The following is a 22,892-nucleotide window of genomic DNA, read 5'->3' as shown; positions in this document are numbered from 1 at the left end:
GAGTAAACTGGGCCCACGGCAGCTCCCGAGGGCAGAAACACCGGAACACCTGAAGTTAGAGCTCCTTAAGCATGATTTATGGTTCCGCGTTAAATCGACGGCGTATACCTCGGCGCAGGGTACGCGGCGACGCGCAAGGTACGTAGTGCGTTGCCGCGTTCCCTACGCCGTAGGCTCTGCGTCGGTGTAACGCGGAACCATAAATCAGCCTTTAAAACTGCTCTCGAGGTTTCTCTGCTCGATCAAGGGCCACAGCGCCACCTGGTGGTGTGTTTGACTGAAAACCCCGACTATCTTTCACCGTGAGGTCTTTCTGGTTTATTTTGTTTATTTATTTTATTTCGGTCATTTCCAAATTAAGAATTCAATTCAGAATTCAAAACAACAAATAAACATGAAGTTAATGCTAACCTTGCATTAGACCAGAATATATAAACAAGAAAAAAACTGAATAGGTGTAGGCTGAAGCTTGGCTTATTATTACCCTTTTATAATCAATTTCTGCCAGCTCCTACATATACCAATACAGAGCAGTAAATCAATTAAAAGAAAAAAATTTCATATACTTTTTGTATATTGAAAACATTCAATATACTGTATAAACCTATTATCTATTTAACTTTTGACACTTGCATAAACACTTGCACACACTATACTTAATGAGCATCTTGTTCTTTAATACTTTTTTGAATATTTGGTATGTACTGCATTCTTTAATTTTCATTTCCAAAACATTCCACAGATTAACCCCATAAACTGAAACACATCTATGTTTGACCTCCGTTCTGTTCTTTGTTTTTTGTGAACATACATTCCTCTTAGTTCATATACACTTTGTCTTTGCTGAAACAGCTTCTGAATACAGTTTGGCAACAGATTATTATAAGCCTTGTACATCAACTGTGATATTTTGAAATCAACAAGTTCATTAAATTTGAGCATCTGATAAATTAATAAATAATGTATTTGTTGGTTTCCGATAATCAGCTCTGTTGATAACTCTGATTGCTCTTTTTTGGAGCAGAAAAATTGGATTTATAATTGTTTTATATGAGTTCCCCCAAATCCAGTAGTGGAGTTGAGGGGGGATGAGGGGAGATGGTACCCCCCCTGAAATAAAAACCGTCCAAATTATCCTCCCTGTAAAACTGCCATCCCCCCTTTCCATCCCTTATTTCATTTCATCAATGAATGTGGTTTTACTGCTATTTCAACATTTAGAGTCATCACCAGAAAAATAACACCAGAAAAATAACTTATTTGACAATTTTCACCGGTTTCAAGTACATTTTCACTTGAAATAAGTAGAAAAATCTGCCAATGGGACAAGATTTATCTTCTCATTACAACCAATAAAATCTTGTTCCACTGGCAGATTTTTCTACTTATTTTAAGTCAAAATCTACTTGAAACAGGTGAAAATTGTTGTTTTTTTTTTCCAGTGATGAGTCTTGTTTTAAGTGTAATGAGATTTTTTTTTTTACTAAAATGAGACATTTTAACTAGAAATAAGACAAATATCCATGTTAAGATTTTGAGTTTTTGCAGTGATCCATTTTACTTATCCTGTGAAGGACAGAGTCATATTGATAAGTTCAGAAAACTGTTTTTTATTGTTGTGTTTTGATGTATTTGATGTAAGCCCAGTGGATATTTAAAGCTTACAGAAGGCTGCATTTAACTGCTGCTATGTCATTCCTGCAGTATTTCTGCAGGTGTTTTGGTCAGTGCTATTATTTGTAATATATTATATTATTTGTAATCAGCACAAATTATCTGTCCCCATATGATCAAATCCACCACCCCCCCTGATTTCTTTTTACAACTCGAGTACTGCCCAAATCCCCACACAGTAAGTAATGTATGGTAGTATGAGAGAATGATACAGATCTGCGGAAAAAGGGGGGTTGAATAGTTTAAATAAAGTCTCATCAAGGTGCAGGAAGGGAGTTAGTTAAAATACAATAAAAGAAAATAAACTAAAGTGTGCAGTTATCGAGCATCGTTAGTTAGGACTGGAGATCCAGACCAGAGTAGTCGATCCAGGAGCAGGGATTGACAAGTAAACAGGCGCTGAGTTCAAGCTAAAAACAGGGACATTTCCCCTTCTTTTCGAGTCCCATCTATCATTTTAAGGGAGGTAATACTCTTGGGTGTTGTTGTTTGAATGGTAAAACTGTCATGTGTCAATAGCCCGTATGAGTGTTATATATAATCAATGAAACGCACTAAGCCGATCTGTTTCGTGGCTAGCATGTGCTGCTAACAGCAGCTAATAACAGGTGTGTTTTTATAACTAATATTTATTTAAATATACTATTTAATGTCGCAGTTTACTGTTTAATTGGACTAAGATGAAGGACGGCCTTCACATGTTTATCAGCGGGTGTTTTTCAGTCAAAGCTGAGGTTTTTGGTTGCACAACTTTGTTTTCAGCATGTCGAGGTCGTGGCCAGTTTGTGTCTTTATTTCTGTATATATATATATATATATATATATATATATAATATATATATATATATATATATATATATATATATATATATATATATATATATATATATATATAAAACATTTTTTAAATATTTTTATTAATTTTTCACTTTTACAAGTAAAGAATGGATACATTTTTTTATTTTATTTATCCAGGAAAGTCCCATTGAGATACAATATCTCTTCTGCCAGGATGGCAGCAAAAAATACATTCAGTGTCATATAAAAGAAAATACATACAAGGACAAGTAACTTTACAAAAAAAATAAAAACATATCAAAACAAGAAACAAACAAACATAAAACATACAAGGATCAGACAGCTAAAACGAATTAATGACAAAGAATGACACTTGATTAAAAACAATGAAATTGTTCTGTGAAAAATGATTTTAACATATGTTTGAACATGTTAAGAGAGGGTAAATATTTGAGTATGTGTTGTAGCTCATTCCAAGCTTGCGGTGCATAAAAGGAAAAGGCTGATTTATCCAACTCTGTTCCAGTGCTTGGGACCATGAAGAGAATTTTCTCTGATGATCTAGTGTTATAGCTACTAGAGTAATATTTTAATAAATTGGATATGTACAGCTGTAGTTTACCCAGTAATGCTTTTGCAATAAATATTAACATATGTGATTTTCTCCTTAGACTCAGTGAAGTCCATTCAACCATTTGATACAAATTACAATGATATGAATGAATTACATAATATGATCCACAGAAATAACAAGCAAAACGGGCAAACGAATAAACACAGAACTAAAAAAAAAAAACAGATCCATATAAATAATATCCTGGTTACAGTAAAAATGTACAGTATGACCAGTCAAGAAAATCCCTGCAACATGATATTATGGACATCAGGCTCTACATAGTTCATGTAGGGCTCCCAAACTTTATAGAATTGGTCTGTTTTTGAATGTAATATACATGTAAGGTTCTCTAATGGCACCAGATCAAACACCTCTCTCTGCTTTTAACTGTTGGTACTTTTTCAGTGATCCACTGTAATAAAATATTCTTCCTCGTAGGGCTGGGCGATATGGACCAAAAGTCATATCTCGATATTTTCTAGCTGAATGGCGATACTCGATATATATCGATATTTTTTCTGTGCCATAATTGGGGTTTCCCCCAAAGCATTATAGCATAGCATCTCTGTTAGCATCTCTGTTAGCTTCATTTTTTCTGAGGCAAACCCTTAAAAAAACAGTCAGTTTTAATACAAAGCCTCGTGCCAAATGTCACACAGGTTCCTTTATTAACAGAGGTCTGCACAATATCAAAATGTATAAAACAAATGAAATAAAAATAAACTGCCTGCATATATAGAATAAAAATGCTTCTTGAATAAAATAAAACAAATATCCCGTTCCTGCATAACAATTAAATTAAAATACACTGTAATTAATACAATGTAGACAGTAACAGGCAGACTTTTCCACTGAGGTTGACAGTTGTGCAAATAACAAAACATTTGTGCAAATCTCAAATAAAACATGTAAACAGATATTGCATCTCTTTGAGCAAATCTCAAAGAATAATTACAACAAGTGAACTACTGTACATTTTACAGATTTTGTGCCAGGAAAACTAACCTTGACTAACATTGAAAATATATCGATATATATTAAAATCTCGATATATCGCCCAGCCCTGCTTCCTCGCTGCATAGGTAAGAATACAATACAGCCTCCGATTATGTTTTTTAATGTCAAGTGTTGCCTCGGGACCCCCAGTACAAGAGATACGGGATCCATCTCCAGCTTTAAACACAATATCTTTTCTATTTCAGACAGCACATCAGACCAATACACCTGCAGTTTACAACATGACCAAAAAAAATGAGTTAGGGGACCAATTTCTATCTTGCATTTAAGGCACATGGGTGAGAGAAGGATTGAAGTGATGTCTACGGTTGGGGGATATGTGCATTCTGTGTATAATTTTAAACTGTATCGCTTGGGCCCGATTGCAAACTGAAATTGATTTAGCCTGTCTCCATACATCCTTCCATTCTTCATCATCAATTATGATGTTTAGCTCCTTCTCCCATGTGCCTTTAAGCTTGTCCAACCCAACCGGGGGTGTGAAACACAGAGCTTTATAAAATATGCTTAAAGATATCTCTCTTGCTGTTAAAAATAATAATATATTTATTTATTATTTAGGTCCATCACATGCTGAAAGTCCTAGAGGGGAAGGGATAGTGGTCTCCATGGTAACGCAGATCCGCCCCAGCAGCCAGGTCTTCCATCTCAATGTCAACATCCACCGGTGGCGGCGCTGCGGCTGCCATGGCAACCCCGGGATGTGAGCAGGCTGTGATGGCTTCAGACCGCTACGCCAGACTCATCCTGGCCCAGATCAACAAGCTGCGTCTTCGCAGCGACTTCTGCGACGTGGGACTCAAAGTAGGAGGGCAGGTGTTCAGGGTGCACCGGCTGGTGCTCGCCGCCAGCAGCCCCTACTTCTCAGCCCTGTTCTCAGGGGGGATGAGGGAGGCGGAGAAAGAGGAGATTCAAATCATCGGAGTGGGCACGGAAATCTTTGAGATTTTGCTGGACTTCATATACACAGGTCGGCATGAATATTAACATCTTTAAAAGTCAGTGTACATTACCGCCGTTTTCTGAATGGAAATGGGTCAATGACGTGACGCCTATATTTTCTGAAAAACTGATTTTTTTTCAATTCAAAAAAGGTTTAAATGGATAAAGAAAATACCAGATATATGAACTACCTGTCCCATATATGGACTCACTTGAATTTTACAAAAAATACTAGTTATTTGGGATTTTGTTGTTGTTTTAAGCGTCAAAATGTCATGTGGTGCGACCGTCCCACCAGGACTCTTGGTTTGAAAACTTTTTTTGAAATCACTCTAAATGTATTTAAATCAATCTTCTGCCCTATCTGGTATTATTTCTGAAATGTCTTGTAGTGTGTAAGATTGCAACACATTTGTATTTATATTTCCATCATAATATACAAACAAAGTTTGACTGATGATGTCCATTTTATGAAATATCATGTGGCGCAACCATTAAAAAAAACAACCATTTTTGTATAATACTGAAAACTTGTAAAAAAAAAGATGTCAAGATGTCAAATTAATTAATTTAAATATGAATCATGGTTGCACCACATTAACTTTTTAAAGGCTAGTGCCAATTCATCTTGACAAAAAACTCTGAAATCACTTAATTTAAAATCTTTACATGAATTTATGTGTACACAACATTTTTAATGTTTGAACTACTGCAATAAATATTCTTTTTTTTTTATTATTTTAAAATTGACCTGTTGAAAATCCTTATTCGTCATTGACCCATATATATCTTGTTTTTCCCCCCGTTAGGGACAATCAGTGTGACTGTAGAGAACGTTCAGGAGATCATGATTGCAGCAGACATGCTGCAGCTGAACGAGGTGGTCTCCATATGTGGGGAGTTTCTCAAGGATCACATGGACCCATTAAACTGTGTCGGCATCTTCCAGTTCCTGGAGCAGATCGGTTGCCTCCATATGCTCGAATTTGCTGAGAACTACATCTACGTTCATTTCTTAGAGGTATGTTCATATAAGTCATTTTTCACATTATACACAGTCTCAACAGAGCAAATGGATAAGAGCCTCACGCTGGAAATGTACTGGAGTGCTTCTTGATATGGGTCAATGACGAATAAGGATTTTCAACAGGTCAATTTCAAAATAATAAAAAACTGAATATCTATTGCAGTAGTTCAAACATTAAGAATGTTTTGTACACATAAATTCATATAAAACTTTTAAATTAAGTGATTTCAGAGTTTTTTTGTCAAGATGATTTGGCACTAGCCTTAAAAAAGGTCATGTGATGCAACCATGATTTATATTAAAATGAATTAATTTCCTTAACATCTTGACATCTTTTTTTTTTACAAGTTTTCATTATTATACAAAAATGGTTGTTGTTTTAATGGTTGCGCCACATGATATTTCACAAAATGGACATCATCAGTCAAACTTTGTTTTTTATATTATGATGGAAATATAAATATAAATGTGTATACATCTTATATACTACAAGACACTTCTGAAATCATGCCAGATAGGGCAGAAGATTGATTTAAAAACATTTAGAGTGATTTCAAAAAAAGTTTTCAAAATAAGAGTCATGGTCGGACGGTCGCACCACATGACATTATGACGTTTAAAACAACAACAAAATCCCAAATGACTAGTATTTTTTGTAAAATTCAAGTGAGTCCATATGTGGGACAGGTAGTTCATATATATTTGGATTTTCTTTTATCCATTTAAACCTTTTTTGAATTGAAAAAAAAAATCAGTTTTTCAGAAAATATAGGTGTAACGTCATTGACCCATATATCAGTAGACACATTCACTGGTAACAGTGTTTTTGTGTGTGTGTTTTTTTTAACACTGTTTCAGCAAATTTTTGTTATTGATTAGCTGCAGTTACTGAAAATACTAAAATTGCAAGCAAAAAAAATCAAAGTATAAAGACCAGATTCTGGAGTGTTCTGATGACTCCAGGTTTACCTTGTTCCAGAGTGATAAATGCAACGGTAAAAATGCCCCCACCATGCCTAGTATCAACCATGGAAGCAACTCTCCCATCATCAGAACATGATCTCGGTAAAAAGATTAATTCAATTGTGAATGAAAAATAAAACCATTGTGACATTTCATAAGGTTATCAAAAAGGTTCCCCCATAAATGCAAGCTTAGTTTATATTTGCAAGGCACGATTTAAAGCAGCACTATGTAACATTTCCACCTTACTATAATATTTCCAGAGTCATTGTGATGGAACATCAACTTCCAACAGGTTTAATGAACCTCTGTCATGGTCTGAGGGGTCTGTATCACCTTCACTGGCACTATGTAACTTTGAGGAGCATGGTAGGAACCCTTCCACACTAAAAAAACTACACATTTTTACGGCTTTGACTGCTTTACGGCATACGTCACTTCCCCCTCCTTCCCGATTCGTAGTCCACACCAAAGCTGGGCGGGGCGTGGAGCGCAGAGCTCAGCAGAAGCTGGTATCATGGCCGAAGAAAATAAAAGTTTTATCGGAGGAGGCAAAGAAAAGAGAGTTAAAAGCAATCCTGTGAGCTCTAGTGTTTATATTATGAAGCTCAAGAAGGAGATCAAATCATATTTAGGTAGAAACAACCTTTCATTAACTGTATTTGGCATTCAATCAATTTTTAGCAGGTAAAAAGACCCATTTTCAGGGGAAAAATCTGATTCTGGCAGGCAATCACTTTTTGGAACGACACCGGCGTTCACTCGCTGGCGTGAGCTGTAAGACGAGGAGCAGGGATGTCCGACCGATGGGGATTTACGGGGATAAAACAAGAGACAGAATTGTTATGATACAGACACATACCAGCTCCGGGTTTAGCTCAACACCAGCTTCTCCTGAGCTCTGCGCTCCAAGCCCCGCCCATTTTCGTCTCGACTACTAATCGGGAAGGAGGGGGAAGTGACGTATGCCGTAAAGCAGTCAAAGCCGTAAAAATGTGTAGTTTTTTTAGTGTGGCAGGGTTCCTACCATGCTCCTCAAAGTTACATAGTGCCAGTGAAGGCGACACAGACCCCTCAGACCATGACAGAGGTTCATTAAACCTGTTGGAAGTTGATGTACCATCACAATGATGATGATGAAATATGATATTAAGGTGGAAAAGTTACATAGTGCTGCTTTAAATGTGTGAGACTTTTATGTTTTTGCAAAGCATCTTCATATTGGATCTGGTGGTGATGTTTACCGATCGTCTCTCCTTCCTGCTCCCTTTAGGTGTGTGTCACTGACGAGTTCAGGGGCCTTTCAAAGGATCAGATAGTGAGGCTTTTGAGAAGTGAGGAGTTGAGGATTGAGGATGAGTACCAGGTGTTTACTGCAGCTATGGACTGGGTTCTCCATGATGTGACAAAGAGGAAAAAACATGTTGTGGAGGTGTTGGAAGCAGTCCGTTTCCCTCTGCTTTCCCCGCAGAGATTATTCAAATACATAGAAGGTAAGGAACAATGAAAAATGACATGCTTGCACTTAATGTGGTTTATATTAAGTGCCGCCCACTTAATGTGGGCGGCAGTAGCTCAGGTGGTAGAGCGGGTCGTCCAATGATCGGAAGGTCGGCGGTTCGAATCCCGCTCTGTCCCAGTTTGCTGTCGTAGTGTCCTTGGGCAAGACACCTTACCCAGCTTGCCCCGTGTGAATGTGTTTGAATGTGTATGAATGTTGGTGGTGGTCGGAGGGGCCGTTAGGCGCGATATGGCAGCCACGCTTCCGTCAGTCTGCCCCAGGGCAGCTGTGGCTACCATGTAGCTTACCACCACTGGAGAGAATGTGTATGGATGAATAATGATTTCTGTAAAGCGCTCTGGGTGCCTAGAAGGGCGCTATATAAATCCAAGTCATTATTATTATTATTATATTTGTTTCAAAATATAGCACACTGTAAAGTAAAATGTCCATGAGGTGGTTAGGGAGAGAAAAAACAAGCCACAAAACCTGAACCACAATATCTCTGTTGGGAAAACTTGCTAGACAAAATGAACAGTAGAGAAAAAAAGAGGATTTAAAGAAGCAACATATGCTTTTTCATTTTCGTTTGTTTTTTTCTGTAATATATATTTGTATTGTTTTTTTCTAAATCAAATTAGTCACATTTTGCACATTTTGGACATCAGCCCAAACCACAAGAAACATTTTTTTCTCCATGTTCTCTAACTAAAAGGTATTACAGACTTCAGCCTGCGTGTGGCGCTGCAGACTCTGCTGAAGGAATACACCGAAGTCACAAAGTCTCCGAAGGAAAACAAGATGTACAGTCAGCTGCAACCAGCCAAGATGCGGCCAAGAAGAAAAGCAAGAAAATACCTTTATGCAATAGGTTGTGTATCACATATATAACTTCATTTTCTTTTTTTCTTTTTTTAAGAGGCTTGTGATGAGATTGTGATTTAAATTGAAAACTGCAAGGTGAGGCAGCGTTCAGTTATTCTGCTCCTCACCGGTGGAACAAACTTCCTGTAGACCTGAGGTCTGCTCCAACTGTAGATCCTTTAAATCAGCCCTAAAAACATTACTGTTTACTGACGAGTACTCTTAAATTAAATACTTACCTGCTGGACTCTACCGCCCTTACTTTTAACAACTTGTGCTTATTGTTATTTTACCTCTTTTATCATTTTATTTCATTTATTTATTATTTAAGCTTACTCTTAAATCAGCAACTTGTGCTTCTTATAATTTTACCTTCTTTTCTCATAATTGTATTTCATTTTATTTGTTATTTACTGTCTAATTTTGTCTTGCTGCTTTTAATGTCGATGTAAAGCACTTTGAATTACCTTGTGTTGAATTGTGCTATATAAATAAACTTGCCTTGCCTTGCCTAAGTTGCAGGATTATTGCACCAAAGCCATGACGTGAAACTCCCAAACTTGATGAAACTAAGTAGACATTTCTTGTTTCCTTGCGACAGGAGGCTACACTCGGTTGCAGGGCGGCCGCTGGAGTGACAGCAGAGCGCTGAGCTGCGTGGAACGCTTCGACACCTTTAACCAGTACTGGACCACGGTGTCGTCCCTGCACCAGGCCCGCAGCGGGCTGGGGGTGGCCGTCCTGGAGGGCATGATCTACGTGGTGGGAGGTGAGAAACATCTGCATGTTCTCTTCTTTCTGGATTTCAGTGAAGACATAAAAAACCCCCCCCCCACCATAAATGAACTTGAATGATATATTTTTTTACCCGTAGGGGAAAAAGATTCAATGATTTTTGACTGTACAGAACGATACGACCCCGTCACCAAGCAGTGGGCGGCCGTGGCCTCTCTGAACTTCCCTCGCTGTGGAGTTGGCGTCTCTCCCTGCCACGGCGCTCTGTATGCGCTCGGTAAGGCCAACATTTGTTCCAGACACGTGTTTGTTTTTCTTTTTTATAAATATATTTATTGATTTCAAAGGATCAGATAATAGTGAATTATATGACATTACAGATACAGAGGTGTCAAGTAACGAAGTACAAATACTTCGTTACCTTACTTAAGTAGAAATTTTGGTTATCTATACTTCACTGGAGAAATTATTTTTCAGACGACTTTTTACTTTTACTCCTTACATTTTCATGCAATTATCTGTACTTTTTACTCCTTACATTTTAAAAACAGCCTCGTTACTCTATTTCATTTTGGCCTTTAAAAAAAACTATCCAGTTAAATTGCTCCATCCGGATAGAGTGAATTTGGTTGTGGTTGTTTCAGATGTTCTTGTCCAGTTTTGTTCTTACATCCGTTCCCTCAGATTCCTGCAACTAAACTTGGATGTACATTCCAATAAATGTTAGGATAAATGATAACATGCCTCTGAAGTTTGACTTTTTGCACCATTACAATAATTATAGGCAACTAGTCATCATATCACCTGCTCTCTGAAACACATGTTAATGCTCAATAGTACACATATATGGTTCTTTAATATATTTACATTATACTAAGATACATTCATTTTCAATGGCTTTTTTCCCCCTTACATTACTTTTACTTTTATACTTTAAGTAGTTTTGAAACCAGTACTTTTATACATTTACTTGAGTAAAAAACTTGAGTTGATACTTCAACTTCTACAGTGTATTTAACTCTATTATCTATACTTCTACCTGAGTAATGAATGTGAATACTTTTAACACCTCTGTACAGAAATATGCACCCTCTTTTAAACACTACCTAGAACATGGAACACACTCTCCACACAGACAAACCAAGGTTGAAAAGTAACAAAAAATAACCCTAAATAAAATAAAACAAAATTAAATAAATAAAGATACAGAGATGAATAAAAAAAGAAATGAAATGAGAGGGAGAAAAAAAAGGGGAGAAAACATTTAGAGCCAAATGGCGAACCTACACAAAAATAAGTAAATATTAATTATCTTTCAATGTCAAGCCAAGCTAGACCATAAAGCCGCTCCGAAGAACCTGGGCACCGTTGTCCCCAATATAATCCAGAAAAGGTGAAATGTGAAAAAAAAACATAAATGGTTTGTCCTTGAGCCAGAAGCTAACAGCTTCTAAAGGGATGAGTTCTATAACACTCCAAATCTAATGTGAAACTGTAGGAACAGAGTCTGAAATCCACTGGAAGAGAACACCCAGACACATGTTTGAACATGATGATTTGAAATGGGGACGTATGAAATGATCAGTAACACCAGGGATATCATTAAGGAGGAAAATGCTCTGTGGTCCAGCTTTGTAAAGTGGCAGAAGTAACTTGAGCACAGGAGATATCATATACCAGTTTTTCAAAACGTAGATGCATTTTTTTCTTAAAACACTACAGCTACAGGGTAAAACTGCTCCCACTTCAACCATGGTTTTAAGGGGTGAAAGTTTGCATCTTGGCCCATTCACTGCCTTCCTATGTCTTATTTGAGTTTCAAACCTGCATAGGTCAACTTTGGCTCAGATTACACACGGTATTTGTTACTGAAGCGCATTATTATTGTAAGAGGGAGCTTGCAGTACAAGCACATACAACCACACGCCAAACTTAAAATACCTCAAGTGCTATTTTATTCTCTAACACTTAGCGGCGCTCTCGTCTACGGTTCATCCACTGGCAGTTGGCACCCATTCCTCCTCAAGGCACAATGTCATCTTAAGTTAAGTGTTGGAATTGAAGGTTTTAGTGGCGATTGATATCAAGTTTTGTTTGTCCAACACCTTTCATGCAACATGTGTCACATAAAGTGTTTCACAGTATTCAACTAATAAAAGCAAAAAAACCACCCAAAAACCGTGAAAGCTCCACTCCACCTTTCTTTACTGGATAGAAGTGACACATTTTGCCACTGAACTAAAACCACAAATGCTTTTATGCATAGATGCAGAAAGGCTAAAGTAATACGAATATAAAAACTCAGTCAAAACTTAAATTAAAAAGGCGTGTCTTTGTTTTACTTTAAAAGCTTTGGGGCCCCGGTACCTCGGCGGGCGTCCCCCTCGCCAATGCTCTCCGTTGTCCTTCGTGGTTTTACAGACGTGGACTACAGAGGTGACAGGACACCTCTCCCAAGCCCATGTTTCTGTTCTTGGAATAATTAAAAAGTTACTACCAGAAAACCAGAGGTTCACAGGACAAAAAAAGTAGATTAAAAAAAAAAAAGTTAGATAAAGACCATTGAGAGTTTTATAAACTATTAAAAGAATCTTAAAATAACTAATTTAGCATAAGTGCAAGTGTAATTTTTCTTGGAACGACAATTCAATTCAATTTCTCTTCAAATGTATTTGTATTGGTCCAAATCACAACAAATGTCGACTTCAACAATACAGTTCAACTTGTTCCAAATGAGTACAGAGCCAGTATGAAGCAGCAATGAGGATTATTGCTCCACTAAGGAAGCAAACAGGTTGCACCAAAACCTTTCTTTACAATCCCCAAACCCTGAGCATGGACCAGGCTGCTGTGGAAAGAAAAATCTCCCCTTTAACGGAAGGAAACATCTGGCAGAACCAGACTCAGGATGGGCGAGCAGCTGCTGACTGGTTGACGGTTGAGAGGAGAGGAAAGAGGAGAGAGAACAGCAACAGACCAGGAGCACCTGCTGGGAAGAAGCAACACAAGATAATAACAACAATGATGTCATGAACAGAGTTGGAGGAGAGGACAGAGTGAGGAGAGGTGCATCATGGGAGGTCTCCTAATAGTCAACACTTATAGCAGCATAACTAAGGGATGTTTCAGGAGAACTAGCAGGAGATTTTTTTTTATATGTCCTCAGTTTTAGCATCTCTTTATTGGCTACCTAGAAAATCCAGGATCTAATTTAACATCCTTCTCCTCACACATGAAGCTCTTAATAACTGAGCTCCATCACATCTTTAAGAGCTCCTAGTTCCATATTTTCCAAGCAGAGACGGCAGGTTTACTTATGGTTCCTTGAGTTTCTAAAAGTAGATTTGGAGGTAGAACCTTCAGATATCGGGTTCCTCTCCTCTGGAACCAGCTCGGTTTGTGTTACCTTTCAGATTTAGCTTAAAACCTTCCTTATTGATCAAGATTTATTTACAACCCTGGATGTGACATTGTGGATGAGCTAATGAGATAATAAAGAATGATAATGGTCCAATCTTGAAGAAACGCATGCATGGATCAGTTTTTCAGTCAGTCTGAGATGGGATGTTTCTCATTTTCACCAGAGGTGGAAAAAGTACTGAAAAATTGTAATTGAGTAAAAGTATCTTTACTTTGCTTAAATCCTACTCAAAGTAAAAGTAAAAGTACTCATCTAAAAATGTACTCGAGTAAAAGTACAAAGTACTTAATTTAAAATGTAATTTGAGTAAAAGTTACTTTCAGTTATTTAATGCAAAAAAAGGATGAGTCACAAATCAAATCCAGCACAAGTTGTTTTAATTAACTTCGAGGCATATTAAAGTTAAACATCCACAGTGGTAAAAGCTCAGCTGAGCTCAGTAACATTATCCTTTTACTTCCGCAGAACAGGACAAAAAGGACAGTCACAACCTGTACTGTAAAGTGCAAACTATTTTCAGTTATATTGTCCAACCAACAACACTAAAACCAGAATCATTCAAACACAAAATAAAGTGCCCAATGCCCGCAGGATCCTGCTATTCACAATAAACCAAAATAAAATACCTACAAGATTTTCACCATAAATGTTGTACTCAGTAACGTGAGGGGGTTCAAATGTAGCAAAGTAAAATACTTGGGTCAAAATGTACTCGAGTAAAAGTAAAAATTACATATTTCAAAAACTACTTAGAAAATTACAAATTACTCATAAAAAGTACTCGATTACAGTAACGTGAGTAAATGTAATTTGTTACTTTCCACCCCTGATTTTCACAATATTACGAAGGTGACAAAAGCAAATTTGAAGGGCAGATCTTGATCAAAAATAACTTCCTCACTGTAGTACTGGAGACCAACATAATGCCACAAAGAGTAACTACATAGCTAGACAACATGTCCTAGAAGTGCTTAGGTCCAAATACAGCCACTTAAACTTCATAAGCCTTTAGCTAGAGAAAGAGTTTCTCCAAAGAAGAGTTTCAAGGTGGTCCAGTCTGCTCGTCCCAGGTGCATGGATGCAACAATCTCACTGTAGGAAGGTTTTTAGTTTGATGAAAATGCATTTTTGAGGCAGATTTGATGTAGCTCTTTAATGATATAGGTCTTTTCTTCTCTACCGGATTGCTTGGGACCAGTAGCAGGATTTGGGGTTTTATTTTGAGTCTTTCTCTCTCTTCGGGGGTGATTACCATGATCTCGGTTGTGAGCGATAGAAATCCATTTCCATCCATCATAAAATATAAAAGGACTCAAGTCACTGGCTAAGAATGGGTGATATTTTACCGTTCACGATATACCTTCAAAAAAATTCCCCACGGTAAGAATTTGTCATCTCGCGGTAAAAACGATAAATTCTCGTTTGACGTTTTTGTGTAAAGTTGATTTATGGTTCTGCGTTAAATCGAAGGAAGGAAGGAAGGAAGGAAGGAAGGAAGGAAGGAAGGAAGGAAGGAAGGAAGGAAGGAAGGAAGGAAGGAAGGAAGGAAGGAAGGAAGGAAGGAAGGAAGGAAGGAAGGAAGGAAGGAAGGAAGGAAGGAAGGAAGGAAGGAAGGAAGGAAGGAAGGAAGGAAGGAAGGAAGGAAGGAAGGAAGGAAGGAAGGAAGGAAGGAAGGAAGGAAGGAAGGAAGGAAGGAAGGAAGGAAGGAAGGAAGGAAGGAAGGAAGGAAGGAAGGAAGGAAGGAAGGAAGGAAGGAAGGAAGGAAGGAAGGAAGGATCTGAGTCATTACAGTTTTGCAGTACAGGTATAATCATTTAATTGGTTTTTATTAATTCAATTTAATTGGTGTAGTTTAGTAGTATTTAGTATCTTTTACAGCAGTGATTTGGGGGCTCCAAAGACTGAATGTGGTGATAGATTTATAGTTACAAAGGTGGAGTTGAATTGGTATTTTTTTTATCGTTATCGGGATAAATGCCAGAAATTATTGTGATACATTTTTTAGTCCATACCGCCCATCCCTATCACTGGCAGACGGCAACATACAGCTTGCAAATAATCCTCCTGGTAACATCTTTTGTTCACACAATAATGTCGCTGATTAGAAAAGTGTGTTTCTCGGTTGGAAACTTGTCTAAGTGAATTGTAGAACTGTTGATAAGAATTTGCTCTTCTTAGCTACAAAGACGAAAAGTAGAAAAAGCAAGATAGTTTTGGTTTGCTGCTTGTAAGATGCAGCAAAGGCAGCATGTTGGTAAGTTGGGTGGAGATAAATATGGGGAGTCTGGGTGAATCTGAGGTAGGTCTGCGATGTTTCTCCTCCCTGCAAACATGAGCCACTCACTGAAATAGACGTCCTCAAACCTAAGCGGCCCCACGCCAAATTACTGGGGTCTGGTTGTCTTTTTTTTTCCTGAGTCATGATTTTAATGAACCAAATCTGTCTAAAAGTGCAGGGCCGTGTGCAGTAAATCTACTGTACGTACAGCCCATAATTCAGCAGTTGTAGAACCAGCTGTAGCAGCTACTACTTGAGGTAATTATCAGTCTCACATAGTTTATCCCACTCTTCCTCTCGGTTTTCAGACGTTTACTTCCAGGCCATTTATGCACAGCTCTAGATTTTAACTGTGTTGGTTTGGTAACAGGAATGATGACACTGTCATTTGTGTTTCCATGTCGTTCATCTGTAGTTTTATTGATCTAATTTTAAGAACTGTAGGACTTCGGTTTTTTTTTTTAATGGTTGAAGGTGTACTTTCTTTTTCACACTATAAATCCTAACTTAGGGCAAAATGTCCCCTGATTGTAGGAGGTTGGATTGGATCTGAGATCGGCAAGACGATGGAGCGGTACGACCCGGAGGAGAACAGGTGGGAGGTGATCGGGACCATGTCAGTTCCTCGCTACTACTTCGGCTGCTGTGAGCTCCAAGGTTTGTTCCTCCGATTTTTTTTTTTATTTTTTATTGAGCATTATGGGAATGCCAACCTGTTGCAAACTTCTGGCAACAGGTTGCAACTGCATTATCCTCGATATCAGTACAGAATATTCCAGTAAACCCTCAAACATTCATTTTAAATAACTTATCCACAATTAATGCTTCACTATGTCATAAACAAATTTTGCTTGCTGGCCTAACAGCAGCAAAAAAGATAATTGCAGTAAGATGGAAACCACCACACACCAGGGTTATAATAGTTTTGAATTTTTCATTTTAGTTTAGTTTTATTTCGTTTTGACTTTTTCTCCTTCAATTCAGTAAGTTTTAATTCGTTTTTAGTGTGGGTTTGCTGGTTTTTATTTGTTTTTATATTTTCAAAAATGCTTAGTTTTTATTAGTTTTAGTTTTAGTTTTTACGTCACGGACCGTGAGGCGTTAAGGTGCCATAGCTGCCAGTTCGAGATAAACGGCCAGAGCGGAATTAATTGATCATACCAAGAGGGTCCGTGTATCTTTTGGTCATTGGATTTTTCCGTCATGAGTGGGAATCAAAAAACAAAAAACGATTGGTTTATTTGATTTTCCTTTTAAAACAAAAAACAAATATTGAATTACACTGCATTTTTTCTTTTTCTGTGTTAATATGATTTAACAAAGATTCAAAATACGCTTTTATTTTCGTTTTCTATTTCATATAAGAAAAATGAAATCCCTAGTCAACAGGAAGGAAAAAACGAACCAAAAACAACCGTTTATTCATATTCGTGCACCGGAAGCTGGCATTTACAACCGAGTGAACTTAGTTCTGGATATTTAACAGGCATTCCTGTGACAATTCTCTCCAGGGGAAGTTTGATTTTAATATTTTATTGGTCGGGTTTACGTGACTCGGAAATGGCTCTGTATGCTGCAGTTCGGGTAACCATGGCAACCATAGCGGCGCTGAAACAACAGATTAAGGATTATTTTTTAAAGATTGATTAAGGACTTGTTCCACAGCGGTTTGACGCACAAACACATTTCCTGCACGTTGCAGCAGATGTGTCTCCTGCAATGCTCAGAAATGAGCGTCAGAAGATTCTGTGCTCGGCATCATCTGAGGAGAAAAAGGCTACGCAGAGCTGGAGAGCGCTTTGATTCATCATGGCCGAATGACCGGCTATCTGGCTTCACTGGGGGTGCATGCTGGAGAAGGTCGGGTTGGAAGAATTAATTTAGTCCCACGCGTGAGGTATCCACGTGCTTATCATTATATGTATAAATTGCACTGCAGCACAAACTTTACCTGACGCCGGAATTCATGGTATGGCTGATGGAGCTCTCAGGTTCTTCCAACCCGACCTTCTCCAGCAAGCACCCCCAGTGAAGACAGATAGCCGGTATTGCGGCTTTCCTGTACTTTTAAGAGCCGCTTGAGAGTTTATTGTTAAGTCCTGTATATTTGCATGACGCGCTGCTGACAGAGAAGGCTACGCTGAGTCCGACAGAAGTTTTATGGCGTTTAATGACAAAACTCAGCCACAACGGCCTTCCGACATGCTTAATGGGTTTTAAACGTGTACACTGCAAACGTGATCGGGGTGATCAGTGTTCAGTACAAAGCGGTCAACAAAAATTAGGCTACGGCTCATAACAGCCTGTCCTAACTGCATGCGAGCGTCCGACTGTCGCGCCGCAATGCGTGGCATCGGACCCGCTCTGAACGCGTTATCGGCCCCACGTTCTACCACGTTCTTTTGATTGACAGCTGAGACTCGCCTTTTAGAAGGCTGATTTATGGTTCCGCGTTACACCAACGCAGACCTTACAGCGTAGGGTACGCGGCGCGGTCACCGAACGGTGCGCGTCGCCGCGTACCCTACGCTGTAGGCTACGCCGTCGATTTTACGCGGAACCATAAATCAGCCTTTATTCACCCGCCCGTGCGCTCCTGAAAGAAACTCCTAACATTAGCCGACTCCTAAAAGAGTAAAGGGACAAGTAAAAGATGGGTGATTACTTGTAATCTCCCTACGTTTGTACTTTCTAAACAGAAAACAAGCTTATTATTCGGTGGAATAAGTGGGGAAAAAACCGAACAATTAATAACGGCGTGTGATTACGCAATCAAACAGCGAACAGCTGGAGTGACCGGCGTGCGGTGCAAACATGTCAGCATGTCAGATCATTACTGGGATGTGGGGAAAAAGCAGAGGACACGACCAATCCGGCAGGATCCGGGACAAATTAAGCCCTAATAAGATTAAGATAAGATTCTTATTATATCTTATTATCTTATCAGAACCTTCCAGCCTGGCGATCTCCCTCCAGCAGCTGCCACTTTATTGAAGTTCTTGTATTGAAATGACTGTTTCCTACAGCGCTTTACACTTTTTTTTCAACTTTCAACCGGCTTTCAACGCGAGCGACGGGAAGAAAATAGAAGCAGGGCGTGCGACAAAAGTCCAGCTCAAAACGACGCCGCGTCGCTCGCAACCAGTATAGACAGTGCAATAAAAAATAAAGCAATGGAACTGTTTTTGACGCTGACTCTCGCTTGCGTCGCATGCAGTGTGTATATTTGCAATATACTGTGGACATCTGAATAAAAACCTCATAAATAGATTGAATCAAAGCGCTCTCCAGCTCTGCGTAGCCTTTTTCTCCTCAGATGATGCCGAGCACAGAATCTTCTGTCATCATATCAGAATCATTTCTGAGCATTGCAGGAGACACATCTGCTGCAACGTGCAGGAAATGTCATTGTGCGTCAAACCGCTGTGGAACAAGTCCTTAATCAATCTTTAAAAAATAATCCTCGATCTGTTGTTCCAGCGCCGCCATGGTAACCATGGTTACCCGAACTGCAGCATACAGAGCCATTTCCGAGTCACGTAAACCCGACCAATAAAATATTAAAATCAAACTTCCCCTGGAGAGAATTGTCACAGGAATGCCTGTTAAATATCCAGAACTAAGTTCACTCGGTTGTAAATTCCAGCTTCCGGTGCACGAATATGAATAAACGGTTGTTTTTGGTTCGTTTTTTCCTTCCTGTTGACTAGGGATTTCATTTTTCTTATATGAAATAGAAAACGAAAATAAAAGCGTATTTTGAATCTTTGTTAAATCATATTAACACAGAAAAAGAAAAAATGCAGTGTATTCAATATTTGTTTTTTGTTTTAAAAAGGAAAATCAAATAAACCAATCGTTTTTTGTTTTTTGATTCCCACTCATGATGGAAAAATCCAATGACCAAAAGATACACGGACCCAAGAGGCTTATATTGACAGGGACGAAAACGGAGGAAATTAGATCTATAATTTCAGTTTGTTTTAGTTACTTTTCTAAACACGCAATATAGTTCAGTTAGTTATCGTTTGTCTTTTAATTTTCGTTTTTATTTAGTTCAGTTAACAAAATCGTTTTTTCAATTTTAGTTTTCGTTATTTCGTTCGTTTTCGTGAACGATAATAAAACTGCCACACACGCTTAACATCTCCCATTGGTATTTGACTTTTCTTGATATTATCTATCTGGAAATATCTACAGCCCCAATCCATAATGCAAAACAACTAAATATTTTATTTTGGTATATTGCAGCAGATCAAATTAGAGCCAAAATTGAAAGATGTATTTAAATTGATATAGACTATCTTGTTGCAGCTATCCTTGTCCAGTGTTTGATATTATGTTTTGCCTTTGTTTTATTTTGTCCTTCTTTTTTTTGTTTTTTGGTTGTTGTTTTTTTTTATTGTTGTATTATCTTTTTTTTCTGTTTTCCTTACTTATTAATTGTTACTTGTTAATTGTAATTGTTAATTACTTATTAATTGTTTTCATTGAATGCTTAGGTCCGAGGGGTGGGTTTGGAAGGAGGTGAAAATATGTGTACAATGTTTGTTTGACATCATTGTGGATGCCACAGTTTATAATGAAAAAATGAAATAAAAAAATGAAATAAAAACATTTGATCACAAAAAAAAAAAGCATTATAATCAGAGGAAACATGAGAACTTTGACCATATTTGCTAGACGGAACGAGTAATATTCCTTTTAAATGCTTCTAATGCCTGATTTTGGAAGCTCAGTTGTGCAGGTGTCTCTTCTCAGGATTCATTTACGTGATTGGAGGCGTCAGCGACGAAGGAATGGAGCTGCGCTCGGCAGAAGTATACGACCCCATCACCCGCAGATGGAGCGCCCTGCCCACGATGGTCACGTGTCGAGCGTATGTTGGCGTCGCGTGCTTAAACAACTACATATACGCAGTTGGAGGGTGGAACGAGGCGCTGGGGGCGTTGGAAACGGTGGAAAAGTACTGTCCCGAGGAGGTAAAGTGACTTCACACACCTTCATTCAGTCATAACATTCTGGGGCCAGATTCACAAAACATTCTTAAGAAAAAAAATCTTCTTAAGTGTCATTTTTTTCTTAAGTTCAGTCTTAAAAAAAGAGAAGAAGTCATATTCTCCAAAAAAGTTCTTAAGTATTTTCTCAACTTTCTTCTCAAGAAAAAACTTAAGAATAAATGGTATTCTTGAAATAAAAGTTCTCAAATTTGTTCTTGACTTTTTTCTTAACTTTAAGACAACCTTGACCTGTCTTAAAATGTCTTCTGTGAAAAGGTAATAATAATAATGATAATGATAACGATGATGATGATAATAAGCCTCGAAATCACCTTTTTCAACACATTTTAAACAAGTTTAGACTAGTAGGTCATAGTTTGAGGATATACTTTGTAATTAATTACACAAAGGGCCTGTTAACTGTTTGTTAGCATGTTAGCGTGGTAGTTAATTATTATTCATTTTCCCCAATAGTATTTTTTTTCACACATTAACCTCATCCACCATAACCTTGAAAAGTTCCTGCATCTCTTTTTCTCCTTCTCCATGTTTAGTGAGTGACTGACGGTTAAGACGCAAACTACCTGTATAAATGTTGTTTGTTGGCGCGTGCAATGCAATTACATATTTGAAGAAGTTCTTAAGTAGGAAAAATAAGAAATTATTAAGAAATGACAGTTCTTAAGACGGTTCTTAAGAAAATATTGAGGAATTGCACTTATGAACTTCTTAATTTTAGATCTTAATACATTTCTTAAGATCGTTCTTAAGAAAATATTGGTGAATCCGGCCCCAGATTTCTGGATGTTACGACTTAATTTGACTTCATTTGTTGTGCGTCTGCAGGAGAAGTGGGTGGAGGTTTCCCCCATGTCGACGGCGCGCGCAGGCGTGTCTGTGTCGGCGGTGAACGGGCTGCTGTACGCGGTGGGCGGACGGGCCGCCAGCAGAGACTTCTCGGCCCCCGTGACGGTGGACTCGGTGGAGATCTACGACCCCCACCTGGACGCGTGGACCGAGGTCAGAAACATGATCACGAGCCGCTGCGACGGCGGCCTGGCCGTGCTCTGACGGCCGGGGAGAGCTTTAAACTGTGAACGTCTGGATCTTCTTAAAGCTGAGGAAAGCCTGCACCTTAAGAAACACAGAGGAGGACGGTGTTTCTCTCTCAAGTGGACTGTTGCCCTGCGCGTTCATACACGGACGCGTGTCCGTTTTGTTAGGTCTTTAATTATCAAGAGCACAGCAAGTACTGGGAAGTGCCAAAAAACAAAAGCTCTGCTGTCATCCGTTTCCTGATTCTCTGTTCACTGAATAATTTTACTTGAATATCAGAGTGAAAACATTTCTTTCCTAAGTTATTTACGTTTGCATTTGACACCATCCTGAAATGAATCTTTTTTCAGACTACGCTTTTATTTTTCTTTATGTGTGAGAGTTTGTTGGGACTGGGAATACTGTCCTGTCCTCTGATGTGAGAGCACTGTCTTTTAGTTTAACTTTTATTTCCCTCAGAGACATGTTTGGGTCGTATCCGGTACCTCGGGGGAAAATCCCGAGCCTCACTGAAAGTTGGACCAAATGAGTCATTTTTAGTCATAACTGTAAACTTGAACAATGTGCCACTACGTGCTATCAGTTTCTGTTCCTTGACCTCTTGTACATATTCTGCTGTATATCCTGCTGCACTTTTGTCAGTTTATTCTTAAATCAAAATCAGTGACGCCTGGAATTCATCGAATTTGCAGTTTATCAACATTTCACGTTTCCTCTTCAGATGACATGAGCTCATCATGCTTTCACGCTAACTGGAGCAATTTCAGACACGTATAGCTGCAAAAAACACATTTAAAAAAAGAAAAATGTTTACACCACTGTAAAATCTATTACTTGCTGCTTTACACTTTTGGCATAATAAACTTTACAAAAAAGATGCTTACTGTTCGTATTTTATATTTTCAGTAACATTTGTTGGCTTACAAAATAAATCAAACCCTCTACACTGTTAAGTATAATACAGGACTGTCTCAGAAAATTAGAATATTCTGATAAAGTC

At 38.3% G+C, this 22,892-nt stretch overlaps 1 protein-coding gene across 3 annotated transcripts; it reads left to right on the top strand.

Moving 5' to 3' along the window:
* The first annotated feature begins 2,034 nt into the window (after positions 1-2,034).
* On the top strand, positions 2,035-22,863 carry ipp (intracisternal A particle-promoted polypeptide). 3 transcript variants are annotated; one of them, XM_061732933.1, is made up of 10 exons: positions 2,035-2,140; positions 4,667-5,075; positions 5,857-6,068; positions 8,311-8,530; positions 9,254-9,409; positions 10,004-10,171; positions 10,277-10,414; positions 16,371-16,493; positions 20,598-20,818; positions 21,683-22,863. In XM_061732933.1, the coding sequence occupies exons 2-10, from the start codon at positions 4,757-4,759 to the stop codon at positions 21,905-21,907; spliced, it is 1,782 nt and encodes a 593-aa protein (XP_061588917.1). In that variant the 5' UTR covers positions 2,035-2,140; positions 4,667-4,756; the 3' UTR covers positions 21,908-22,863. The 3 variants fall into 3 exon arrangements, with proteins under 3 accessions (XP_061588917.1, XP_061588918.1, XP_061588919.1); XM_061732934.1 differs by lacking the exon at positions 2,035-2,140 and adding an exon at positions 2,169-2,282; XM_061732935.1 differs by lacking the exon at positions 2,035-2,140 and having other exon boundaries at positions 3,095-5,075; positions 10,310-10,414.
* The last annotated feature ends 29 nt before the right edge of the window (positions 22,864-22,892 follow it).

The sequence above is a fragment of the Cololabis saira genome, chromosome 10 (genome assembly GCF_033807715.1).
Source record: "Cololabis saira isolate AMF1-May2022 chromosome 10, fColSai1.1, whole genome shotgun sequence".
In the NCBI taxonomy this organism is placed as follows: Eukaryota; Metazoa; Chordata; class Actinopteri; order Beloniformes; family Belonidae; genus Cololabis; species Cololabis saira.
Note: the sequence above shows the minus strand (reverse complement) of the source record. Positions and strands in the feature narration are given on the sequence as shown.